Raw genomic sequence first — 13342 nt, 5'->3', positions numbered from 1 at the left:
TCAGAGCCCAGTAAATGCAGCTAGAAAGGATATTACACAGCAATTCATGGCATTCCAAGGGAGATTGAAGAGGGAGGCTTTTATTCTTTATTTGCAAAACTAGACTCTGTTAAATAATTATAATAATAGAGAGCAGTAAGAAACCTTTAGTAAAGGAAGCCAGGCCACAAAGTTTCATGGAGTGATTCTAAATTGCATTTGGAAATACAATAACATTACAGATTCTGTGTTCTCATCAAGGTCATACCTCAAAAATCCATGAAAGACTAGTAAGCAGAATAAATTACATGTTTTCCAATATATCTGTCATATTCTATGGATTAATATTTGGATAAGATAAAATAAAACATAACTTCTCCCATTAAACAGAAGGCAAAAAGGAATTCTTTTTTCTGCAGCCTCTAACTTACCATCTTATATCTCAGTCACAATAACAAGACACTCTTATAATCTACTCAGATAGATTTAGCTGTTGTCAGATCCTGATGACCAGGTTAGGACTTTCATTGAAAAATATTACATTTGAACTGACTTGTAAGGAGTTGTGATGAGCGTAGAATGAACAGCATTGTGATGATTTGGACAAAGGGGTTTTCTTCTTAGAGCTATTTCCATGAGAAAAATTGCCCTGCCCTATCACAACCTGAAAAATTGGTATCTGCCCATTTGGTGCTGTAGAGGTTGGAAAGATCCACTGTCCAGCTGGCCACAAGAGGGCTCTCTTGTCTTGTAACTGGAGCACAAGTGAAGCCAGAAATCCAAAGGATTTCCAAGGGCACAGGGTGAACTACAAAAACAAGAGCAATAACGTACTATGCTTTGGGTTGGGTAAGACCCTTAATACAACCCAAAAAGCAACGGAAGTCAGAAGTGGACAGTACTGCAGCCTGAATCATGGCATTAAGAAAAGCACGTAACGCAGTATCAATATTCTCTCATCTTTCCTTGATGAACCCTGAACAAGACAGAGGGGATAATATCCAAGCTATTTTGCTTTAAGAAAGTCTGAATTTGCCAAACCCCAAAATGGCAGAGGTTGGGTGGGTGGATGATTTGTAATATTACAAGACTCTCCATTTCTCAGTGGAGAGTTCCCTACCACATTTACATGTAACATAATCTACATTGAAAACGGGCAGTTACTCAGCTTTTGCGTTAAGCAAACAACCCTCTGCAGATCATTGTTGTATCTGACCACAGAATCATTGTTGTATCTTACCGCAAAGATTCTGTGGTCCCGGAGCCATCTGGGTTCATGTAACAGGGACATTCAACACTCAATCCCTTCAAGATGATGCAGCTGCCATTAATAAATGCCTACTAAGTGTCCAGCTGCTTTTTACTGTTAACAAGTATCTACTGTTCCTTTAACCTTCAACATCTTTCTGTTTCAGTACAGAAATTACAGTGTTTGAACAAGAAAATGACCCAAAAGGTAGTAGTAAGACATAATTTCTGTTAAAATAAGCAGATAATAACTGCTACCATTAAGTGAGCATTTACTATTTTCACAGCAGAGTGCAAAGCACTTCACACACACTATTTTATTCAACCCTCAAAACAAACCTTTTGACATAGATATTATTATCTGTTTTACATATGAGAAAACAGAGCTCAGAAAAGTTAAGTAAACAATATCTCACAGTAAACTACTGAATTAGGATTTGAATTCAGGTTTCTTCTACGCCAAAGCTTGGGGACGTAACTACTCTGCCATTCAGCATGATTTTCAAATCATGTCAGGCCAGGATTCCCTGCTATACAAGGCAATCCTACACAAAGCCCTGCTATAAAAACCTGATTCTTCATGTTTAGGGACAAAAGAAGGACCCTTTTTTTGCCGGGCTATTTGCAAGAATTAGAATTGTGTGTATAAAATGTCTACTACTTGCCAGTTTCTGGCACATAGTAAGTTATCAATAAACATATGTTATAACTATTATTAGTATTCCTAAAGTCTCGATCTACTACATCAAACAGTAAGGCCTTGTATTTTGCAAGAATTAAGGTATCTTCTAAGAATCTATCTTGCCACGAAGCAATAACTGGGAAAGCAGGATTTATTTTTGCACAAAACACAGGGATCCAATATAGAAGGAAAATTCCTCTGCATATACATATTCCTTTAGTGCTCCTGGATGCATATCAGAAACAAGACGTTTCTTAAAAACAAACTACAGAAATGTTCCCAAGGGCCTTTCAGAAACAAACTCATCCTTAACACAAAAAGATTGATTTCTCAAAGTCACTAATTCCATGTTCTATTCTGCTGGCTACACTTCCAGGACCAAGGGTCTTTTTGAGGTAGAAAGGATGCTCTGCACTGACAGTGAAACTGCCAAAGTCGACTGCATTACAAATCACGGATCACATGATTATAAATGACGTTACAAATTCCAGCCACACTGAAGCACCAAGGCCATGTCCCAGAAGCGCCAGAATGGAGTAGGCAAAGCACCCTCCGACTCACCGTACGTGAAGTACGCCACTTCCGGCGGAAGTGAAACATTGTGCAGCGTGTCGTCCTGCACATGGCGGTCCACATACAGCTGCGCCTCGCTGGCCTTTAGGAAGGCCATGAAGCGTGCTGTGAAGGAGGCCACGAAGATGGACAGCATCCCGAAATCTAGCAGGTTCCACAGGTGCAGCACGTACTCCCGCGGCCCCTCCTCCCAGATTTCCTTGCATTCGGACCAAATCATTCCTGTGGGAGAAGGAGAAGGCCAGGCTCATTTTTCTGTTCTCTTAGCATTCAGTTCCTCCGCATGAGGTCATGGAGGGAAGCAGAGTACAAATGTAAATATCAGCTCTTTGGAACTGGGACCATCGATAGCCAGAGGCAGACAGAAATGTGTGTTCAAAGACAGATTTTACCCAGGATATCCCGAGACTTCGCCTTGCGCTTACAAACACACTGTCTCTGGAAGTGAGGAGAGAGTTCTCATTCGTTGATAGATTCTTGGAGGGAATATAGGAGAAATACAGTTGCTGACACTTATACACTTTAAGAACTGGGAGGTCTTAAAGAATCAATGAGTCCTAAATTAACTATAGGGAAACTGAGGTCCAGGAATTGTAAAGGGCTATCTGAAGGTCCCCCCGATGCCCGAAATTCTACAGAAATGCCCAAATGCCTCAAGAACCTAGAACTATGGTTTTGTTGGACATAGAACCCAGTTGTTTTGTTTTTAAATCCCAGATTAGAATGCTTCTGTATTTCTGTGTCATGAGCATTAATTTGGTGTTATTAGATTTTTTCTTACTCTTTCATAACTTGCTGGATTTTAAAGATATATGTCCTCATTGTTACATATTAAACAATATAGAAATATACAGACAAAATGTTACTAGTTCCCCCAGCCTTCCTCTAAGCCAGCAGCCCGTTTGGCACCAGGGACTGGTTTCATGGAAGACAATTTAACACAGTTTCCAAATGAATAGTTTCCAAATGAAACCGTTCCACCTCAGATCATCAGCCATGAGATTCTCATAGGATGGCAACCTAGATCCCTCACATGCATAATTCACAATAGGGTTTTCAGGCTCCTATGAGAATCTAATGCCACTGCTGATCTGACAGGAGGCAGAGCTCAGGCAGTAATGCTGCCAGCATTACCTCCTGCTGTTCAGCTCGATTCCTAACAGGCCACAGACATGGTAACAGTTGGCGGCCCAGGGGTTGAGGACTCTTGCTCTAAGCTATCCCTGTGAGGTAGCCTGAGCTAATAGTTGATGAGTATCCTTCTAGACCTGTACTGTCCAATACCATAGCCACCAGTAATATGTGGATACTGAGCACTTGAAATGTGTCTGGTCCAGTTTGAGATGTGCTGTAAATGTGAGGTACACACCAGATTTCAAATGCTTACTATGAAAAAAGAATGTAAAGTATCTCATTAATAATTTTTTGCATCAGTTACATGTTGCAGTGATTAATATTTTGGATATGATAGGTTAAGTATATTGTTAATTTCACCTGTCTTTATAATATGGGTTTTAGAAAATTTGAAATTATCTGTATAGCTCATGGTTGTTGCTTGCCCTATATTTCTGTTGAATAACGCTATTCTATACCTTCACATTTACTGATTAGTAAATTATTACTAATACTATTTAAATTATTTTAAATTACAAGCATACCTTGTTTTTATTGCACTTTGCTTTATTGTGCTTCACAGATACTGTATTTTTTTCAAATTAATGGTTTGTGGCAACCTTGTGTTGGGAAAGTCTATTGATGCCATTTTCCCAATAACATGTGCTCACTTTGTGTCTCTATGTCATATTTTGGTAATTCTCACAATATTTCAAACCTTTTCATTACTATATTCATTATGGTTGGTCTGTGACCAGTGATCTTTGTGATCTTTGATGTTACTATTGTAACTGATTGGAGGTATCATGAACCACTCACATATAAGATGGCAAGCTTAATAACTGTTTTGTGTGTTCTGACTGCTCCACTGACTTGCTATTTTCCTGTCTGTCCCTCCCCTCGGGCCTCCCTATTCCCAGTATTTCAACAATATTGATATTAGGCCAATGAATAATCCTACAGTGGTGTCTAAGCTGTTAAATGAAAGGAAGAGTTGTACATTTCTCACTTTAAATCAAAAACTAGAAATGATTATGGTTAATGAGGAATGTGTGTCAAAAGCTGAGATATGCCAAAAGCTAGGCCTTTTGTGTCAAACAGCTAAGTTCTGAATGCAAAGAACAAGTTACTGAAGGAAATTAAAAGTACTACCCCAGTGAACTCATGAGTGGTTGATTAAACCAGCTACAGTATTCCATTAAGCCAATGCCCAAACCAGAGGAAGACCCTCACTCTCTAATTCTGTGAAGCCTGAGAGAGGTGAGGAAGCTGCCCAAGAAAAGTTTGAAGCTAGCAGAGTCTGGTTCATAAGGTTTAAGGAAAGAAGCCATCTCCATAACATAAAAGTACAAGGTGAAGCACCAAGTGCTGATGTAGAAGCTGCAACAAGTTATCAGAAGATCTAGCTAAGATAATTGATAACAGTGGCTACAGTAAACCACAGATTTTTGATGTAGATTAAACAGCTTTATCTTGAAAGAAGATGCCATTTAGAACTTTCAGAGCTATAGAGTAGACATCAGTGCCTGGTTTCAAAGCTTCGTAGGACAGGCTGACTCTCTTGTTAGGGACTACTGCAGCTGGTGACTTTAAGTTGAAGCCAGTGTTCACGTGTCATTCCAAAAATCCTAGGGCCCTGAAGAATTATGCTAAATCTCCTCTTCCTGTGCTCTATAAATGAAACAAGAAAGCCTGGATGACAGCATATCTGTTTACATCATGGTTTACTGAATATTTTAAGCCCACTGTTGAGACTTACTGCTCAGAAAAAAATGTATTTCTTTCACAATATTACTGCTCATGGACAATGCACGTGGTCACTTAAGAGCTCTGATCGAGATGTATAGGAGGTTAGCATTGTATTCATGCCTGTTGACATAGTATCCATTCTGCAGCCCGTGGATCAAGGAGTAATTTTGACTTTCAAGTCTTATTATTTTAAAAAATACATTTCATAAGGCTATAGCTGCCATAGATAATGATCCTTCTAATGGATCTGGACAAAGTTAATTGAAAACCTACTGGAAAGGATTTATCATTTTAGATGCCATTAAAAACATTAGAGAATCATGGTAGAAGGTCAGAATATCAACATTAAATGGAAGAAGTTGATTCAAACCTTCATGGATAACTTTGAGGGGTTCAGTACTTCAGTAGAGGAAGTTACTGCAGTTGTGATGGAAATAAGAGAGCTTGAATTAGAAGTAGGGCCTAAGATGTGACTAAATTACTGCAATTTCATGATAAAACTTCAATGGATGAGGAATTGTTTCTTATTGATGAGCAAAGAAAATGGTTTCTTGAGAGTCTACTGGTGAAGATGCTGTGAACGTTGTTAAAATGATGACAAAGGATTTAGAATATTCTGTAAACTTAGTTGACAAAGCAGCAACAAGGCTTGAGGGTATTGAGTTTAATTTTGAAAGAAGTTCTACTTTGGGTCAAATGCTATTAAACTGCATTGCATGCTACAGAGAGATCTTTGGTGAAAGGAAAAGTGAGTTGATGCAGCAAACTTTATTGTCTTAAGAAATTGTCATGGCCACTTTAACCTTCAACAACGACCATTCTGATCAGTCGGTGGCCATCAACATTGAGGCAAGATCCTCCACCAGCAAAAAGATTATGCCTTGTTGAAGGCTCAGATGATTGTTAGCATTTTTTAGCAATAGAGTAATTTTAAAATTATGGTATGCACTTTTTTTAGACATGATGCTATTGCACATTTAATAGACCACAGTATAATGTAAATATAACTTTTCTGTGCACTGGGAAACCAAAAAATTCCTGGGACCTTCTTTATTGGGGTACTTGATTTGTTGTAGTGGTCTGAAACTGCACTTGCACTATCCTTGAGGTATGCCTGTATTAAAACGTAACTATTCAGTTTCAATTTGAGCACCCACTATGTTCTGGGCACTGCCATGTGTATATATATATTGTCTTAAATCTTTGCAACAACCCTATAAAGTACTTTCTGCTATTATCCTATTTTTACAGCTAATGAAACAGCGCCTCAGATGGTTGTAATGTGCCTTGCTAGGAGGCAGGAGATCTGGAATTTGAACCCAGAAGGTCTGCTTCTAGAGTTCATGTTCTTGACCGCCATACTCTTCTGGCTCTCCAGGAAATAAAACTGGGCTCAAATCAGTTAATGTGTAGAAAAGACTCTTGAACATTTTATGTCATCAAAGAGTCTTATGACTACTCACATCTGGGAGAGCTTTGATGTGGAACCGTGCTACACTTAACCTGTATATTTAGAGGGATTCACGTGGTAAAAGAATCACCAGCTGGTCGGTGAGTGAAACAATTCCAGCTCAGTGACCACACTCCCTAGAGGCTAACACCGATAGCCTCTTTTGGCAGTCCCTCAGCCGTGTTCATCAGACATGATGGCCAGCTTTCCCTGGCACCTCCTGCCCCCCCCCGCCCCATTGCTCCTCTTCAGCTTTCTTTGCTGCTTTTCTTTTCCTTTTTTTTTTTTGAGACGGAGTCTCGCTCTGTCACCCAGGCTGGAGTGCAGTGGCCGGATCTCAGCTCACTGCAAGCTCTGCCTCCCGGGTTTACGCCATTCTCCTGCCTCAGCCTCCCAAGTAGCTGGGACTACAGGCGCCCGCCACCTCGCCCGGCTAATTTTTTGTATTTTTTAGTAGAGACGGGGTTTCACCGTGTTCGCCAGGATGGTCTCGATCTCCTGACCTCGTGATCCGCCCGTCTCGGCCTCCCAAAGTGCTGGGATTACAGGCTTGAGTCACTGCGCCCGGCCTCTTTGCTGCTTTTCTAACTCTGCCCACTCCTTAAAGGCTGTAGCTTTTCAGGTTTTTGGCTGTTCCCATTCTTCCCTCTGACCTCAAGTAAGGCCTGAAACTTTGTCCTTCATTTCCTTGTATATGTCTCACAGATGAATATCTTCCTACTTTTCCTTAAGAACTTCAAAGCTGAATTCCCCCTATAGAGAGAGACTACTGTTAGTGGGTTAGTGGATGTCTTTTCAGTGCCAGTATTACATTCCTCGAGCTGGCCTCCCCGTCCCTCCCACCCTCACTGTGTCATACCCTTACCCAGTATTCCCACTCTTGAACTCCTGACTCTTCTGACTGGCACCAGGGATCACTGCAGTTCTGCAGATCCTCCTCTAGTGGACATCAGATCCATCTTGCTCTTTTAGTCTTCCACTCTATTTTCTGACCTCATGAAGTTTGGGTCATATCGTGGTCACTTCTCTCTTCAGATACCTGTGGTGTATTCCTCATAATACCAAGATAAAGTCCAGACTCGAAAGCTAGGCTATCATTCCTTCCTATGATATTCCACAGTTTTCATGTACCCTGTACTCTAGCAAAGCAGGCCCACCCAACAGTCCTCCAGCAGTTCCACCCAACCATTTGCTTGTGTTTCTTCCTTTCTTTTTCCCAGACCTTAATCCAAGCACACTCACAGATGCCTACATAATACAGTGGTCTTTAAGGGTCCAACTGCTGAAAAAGCCTGGAATCATAGATAATGCTGGAAGTAGACAGTAATGAGGGCTCTGCCCTGGTCAGACCCTCACTGACTTGCTCACAGGCTCACATGTGGGCACATTTGAGTGATGAGCTGATCACCTTTACTTGTCTGGGACTATGCCCAGGGACTATTTTAATCAGAAAATTTCCCTTTCTGTTGAAAATGGCCCATGAAATAGAAGGATTTAAAATATTTTTCTTTTCTTTTCTTTTTTTTTTTTTTTGAGACAGACTCTCGCTCTGTCACCCAGGCTGGAGTGCAGTGGTGCGATCTCGGCTCACTGCAACCTCCGCCTCCTGGGTTCAAGCGATTCTTCTCTCTCAGCCTCCTGAGTAGCTGGGACTACAGGCACATGCCACCATGCCTGGCTAATTTTTGTATTTTTAGTAGAGATGGGGTTTCACCATATTGGCCAGACTGGTCTCAAACTCCTGACCTCGTGATCCTCCCACCTTGGCCTCCCAAAGTGCTGGGATTACAGGCATGAGCCACCACGCCTGGCCTGAAATGTTTTTCTAAGGAGAAAAGTAATTTGAGAGCAGCTGTTTGGAGAAGAATCATGGCTTTATTTAATGAAAATCTGCATATTGTATCAAATTGGAATTCCCACAATAGGAAATATTAAAAAAAATTGCAGGTATGTTTACCCTATAATGGTAGGGCAGAACCAGCCCCCTCCTTTTTTGTTAACAAAGCTATGTCTCAAGTATACCGTATCAAAATTTTTGTGATAATTCAGTGAAGTAATTTCTTAACACTGAAATGTGCTTTCATCTGTGACTGTGCAACATATATTTTTAAAATGGATTTAAAAAACCCATTTTTAATGGATAGAAAAATAGTGTTTGTTGCTTTCCTCTACCCCCAAATTAAAATTCTCAATGTCTGAATGGAACTGCTTTTAGCCTGGCACTAGGAGAGTCACAGGCTGTAACTTGAATGATTGGCTTTAATTCAGGAGGCCCTGGGTTCAAGTTCTAGCTTGGCTACTTATTAGGAGTATGACTTTGGCTAAGTCCCTTGATTTGCTGTGGGTCTTAGATTCTATATTTTAAAATGAATGAATTTGGAGTTTGGAGGTAACTTCAAGTACTAAAAGCTCTATGAATCTGAAATGCAAATTATTTTCAGAAAACTAACTTTTCTGACCCATATAGTAGCTTCTCATTGGGCATTGCGAATCACTTCCTCCATGGTCAAATGTCTGCATGAGTCTTCTTAGATTTAAATATTAATTCACCCAGATGAATTTAAATTATTCTAGGGCCATAAGTAAAAGTAACATGGGCCCAAGGGTTTGGACAGCAGGAATGCTTAATGAAAAAGGAAATGTGTGAAATTAAGTATTTCAGTGAGTGAAATTAAGCCCCCTGCCTCCAAAGTGCCAAGGATAGTTCAGCATTTTATATCCAAGCTGAGCCCCGTGGTCTTTTGCTTCCAGTATGCCAATCAGAGGAGTGTTTAGAGACCAGGGCTCAAGGGGTAAGCATGCGCCTCCACCCTCCTCCCCACTCTTGAGCCTCCTTCAGGCAAAATTCCCTCACTCAGGGTTGCCTGGAGCCTAGAGAACAAGGTCACATAATAAAGAAGGGGTTCCTGGCAGCGGAACAGGCTGGGAAGTGCCAGAAAGCCTCAAGGGAAATGAGTAGCTTCTTATAGGCAGGTTCTGAGTAATGTCCTGCGGGCTGTAGAGATGGAGCTTGACAGCTAAAAGGCGGTTCACTCCTATCCCTGCCTCACATGGTATTCATAAGGGCTCCCCCTTCAAAGTCCTGTGAGACTTAAGTATGCACATTCTTTAAATGGTCCTGGCCCCCAGGGGCTGCTGTCCCAGGGCATTGCATCTGCCTCTGTGTTCTCTCAGGCCAACTTCTCACCATTGGTCCCCAGTTTGAACTCACAGGAGAGAGAATATGCATAGTGACTCTGAACCCACAAGTCCTAACATCAAAACACTATCTCAATAGGAGGTCCTTTGCAACAAATTTGGGCCTCAGACATACTCAGGGTTCATTTGTTTTTCAGGCAAGAGGATGATATTAATAGATTCAAAAATTTTCTAACAAAGCTCCTCCTCTTCTTCCTCCTCTTCTTTTCTAATTATAGTAGCCCCCAATCATTGAGCACCTTGTAGGTGCCAGGCCCTTTGTAAGTACTTAATAAATGCTAAGTCTTCATAATAGTCTGATAGATAGCTACTGTAATTATCCCCACTTTACAGATGAAGAAACTCACCTATGGAGGTGGCAAGTAAGTTGTCCGAAGCCACACAGGCAGCCCAGGAGCCTTGTTGTCCACTGTGCTATCTCCTGCCTTGCCCTCCACTGGGAACAAGCTTACTCTCACTGGTTAGGAACTCATTCACCCACTTAACAGACATTGTTGAGCTCCACCTTTGTGCCAACCACCATTCAGAGAGGCAAAACCACCAAAGAGAAAGGGACACACTCCCAAGCTCTTCTCCTATCTAGCATTTTAAATGTATTTTACTACCATACTGGGCATTTACTCCTAGATGGAGAAATCACATGCGTTATGGAGAGGCTTGCTAGCCTCCAAGCCTCTGACAGCTTTCTGGGAACTACTAGCATTGTTATACAGTCCTCAGATGAACATCTCTGGTGCTATAATCTCCAGTAGAAAAGCTTATTATAAGCTTGTTATTCTTGCAGTTACCCTGGAATCACTGCTTATAATGCAAGCAACAAAGACAGGTTCCTATGGTATGTGTGGATGTTAGAGATTCTCCAGGCTGGAAGAAGCAATGGTCACTGGTTCATTTAGTCCTCTCCTCATCTGATGGCTCTCCAGGCTATACATGTCTACCAGCAAATTTGTCCCTCCTTCCTCAGTCTTGCTCCTCACTATATTCTCCTGGGTTTTCTTTGCCTCTCTGGCTCTGTCTTCTTAGTTTCCTTGTGGCTTTCACTTTCTCTGCTCATACCTTAAATATCCTGGAATGGTAATTAGAATTTTCTCAAAATTCTGCTGTTAACTGGACAAAGTATGTGGAGGACAGGAGGAATGTATTTCCAATTGGGTTTCGCCTTCCTATAGAACTGTAAATCAGAAGAGGAACAACCAAATGCCCCATAGGATGAGGGGATTGGGAAGTAAGTTATTGTCAACACAAGTGGCCATTGAAAGAGGTGATGGGGAAAACCAGATGACCATGTGGAGAGAGGGTTACAGTTAAACAGAAGATGAAAGGAGTCAGCTACAAATCTATGTGGTTACAGAAATATCAATATCAATTGAGATAGGCAGGAAACAAAATAGAGCATATGGTATTGTCAGAGGCGTTAATGGTTATGCAGAGAAACAAAAAAGAGGGACTAGGAGGACAGTAGGGGTGAGAGGACTTGCAAATTTAAATAGCTTGGGTTGAAAGACCTCCCTCTGTGGAGGATACTGTTGAGTAGAGACCTGAGGAGGTGAGGGAGTGAGCCATGTAGATCCATGCAGGAAGAACTCTCCAGGCAGAGGGAACAGCCAGGGCAAAGGTTCTTAGGCAGAAGCAGTGCAAGGCAGGGAGACCAGCAGGCCGAAACAGAGTGAGTGAGGTGGAAAGTGTTGGAAGAGGAGGTCATAGAGATGGAGTGGAGAGCTGAGAGCATCATAGGCCATTATAATGACACTGGCTGTCATTCTGAGGGAAGTGGGAAGGCTCTGGAGTCTTGATACAAACAATGAGAAGATTCAATTACATTTTAAATGGATCACTCTAGCTCCTGCCTTGAGAACAGACTAAGTCATGGGATTGGGAAGGGACGCAGCAAGGAGACCTGGACAAGGGACATTCAGCCCTTTGTGGCCAAACTCTCCATTCCTGAAAGTACTTTGGACTTGTTAGGGTCCTGAGGTTCTTTCCAAATCTAGAGTTGCTTCTGATAAAGAGGGAGTAATGGTTTGGGTGTCTTTAAAGTCTGTTCAAAGTACTTCATTTATGAATGTGGTATGTCATGGGAGAAAAGAACTGTGCTGTTGTTTTTCCAGCTCATACAAGGCCTTCCTGGGGGTGCCTAGGAGCAGAATTCAAGTCTTCATCAGCAGAGGCCTGATGCTACCTCATACCTTTCCACATCTGAACAGAGAGTGGATCACATGCTGGAGCTCAGGATGCACCAGCACAAAGACCCTGCTCATAAACACAGTGCTCAAATCTGTCTCTCAAAGGTTATTATTATTTTTATAATAATTAAAGAGCTCCAGATGCTATTAAGAACAAGATAATGTAATTCTATTTATAGCTGCTTCCCTAGTACCTGACACGGTGCCTGATATATAATATAGTGCCTAATAACTAGAAAATATTTATTGAGTAAAAAAATTGAGAAAATAGAAAATATCGGAAAATAACTTGTGCATGTTCCCACTACTGCATCTCCCAGTCCACCTGCACTGTGCTGTCAACTTCACCTTTTCTCCCGTTACAGTGAGTGAAGTGTTCACACTCCTGCTAAGGCCAAGTCCTCTACTTCCACACTAAATCCCATTCCTGTTGCCTACTCAGGAACTTTGCTTCCGAAGCTGATGGTCAGGTCTCTGGTCTCATTGGCAGCATTCGACATTGTCATCACTCCCTGCTTCTTGCTACAGATACTTTGGCATCTGGGCCAGCACTCTCTTGGTTCTTCTCTTACTTCAGCCTTCTTTGCTGGATACTTCTCATCTTCCCATGCTTTAAACGTTGTTGTGCTCTGGGGCTTGGTCCTCAGTTCTCTGCTCACATTCATAGTTACAATGATATTGTATCATTTAAATGAACTGATATGTCCAAATTTATGTTTTCATCCCCATTCTCCCCTGTGAACTTCAGGCATGTATATTCAGTTGCTACTTGGCATTTCCACATGAATGTCTAAATATGTGTCTCAAACTCAAGTCTTGGTTTCCATCTCTACTCCCCCTGCAAACTGCTCCCCCTCTGGTCTTTCCTGTCTTAGTAAATGGCTTCCTAATATGCCATTGCTTGAACTAAACACCTGGAATTGTTCTTGACTGCTCTCTTTCTCTCATGTCTCATACACAATCCAATTGTAAGTGTTATTGATTTTACCTTCAAAATGTAATCACAATATGCCACCTCCTCAAACCGACTATTTCCTTCCTGTCTGAATTACTGCAGTGGCCTCCTAATTGGTCTCCTTACTTCTGTTCATATCCCACAGTCACCTGTTCTCTACATAACAGTCAGTGATCCTTTAAAAACTGAAGTCATATGATGTCGCTTTTGTG

At 41.5% G+C, this 13342-nt stretch overlaps 1 protein-coding gene across 2 annotated transcripts in view; it reads right to left on the bottom strand.

The window, feature by feature from the left end:
* The window catches only part of LOC105467107 (transient receptor potential cation channel subfamily C member 7), a 141124-nt gene that overhangs the window by 36824 nt on the left and 90958 nt on the right, over positions 1-13342 (bottom strand). For both annotated transcript variants that reach the window (XM_011716484.2, XM_011716485.3), the window contains one exon: positions 2471-2704. In XM_011716484.2, coding sequence (XP_011714786.2) covers positions 2471-2704 — 234 coding nt within the window. The remainder of the gene's footprint in view (positions 1-2470; positions 2705-13342) is intronic.

This window comes from Macaca nemestrina, chromosome 6 (genome assembly GCF_043159975.1).
Source record: "Macaca nemestrina isolate mMacNem1 chromosome 6, mMacNem.hap1, whole genome shotgun sequence".
NCBI lineage: Eukaryota > Metazoa > Chordata > Mammalia > Primates > Cercopithecidae > Macaca > Macaca nemestrina.
Note: the sequence above shows the minus strand (reverse complement) of the source record. Positions and strands in the feature narration are given on the sequence as shown.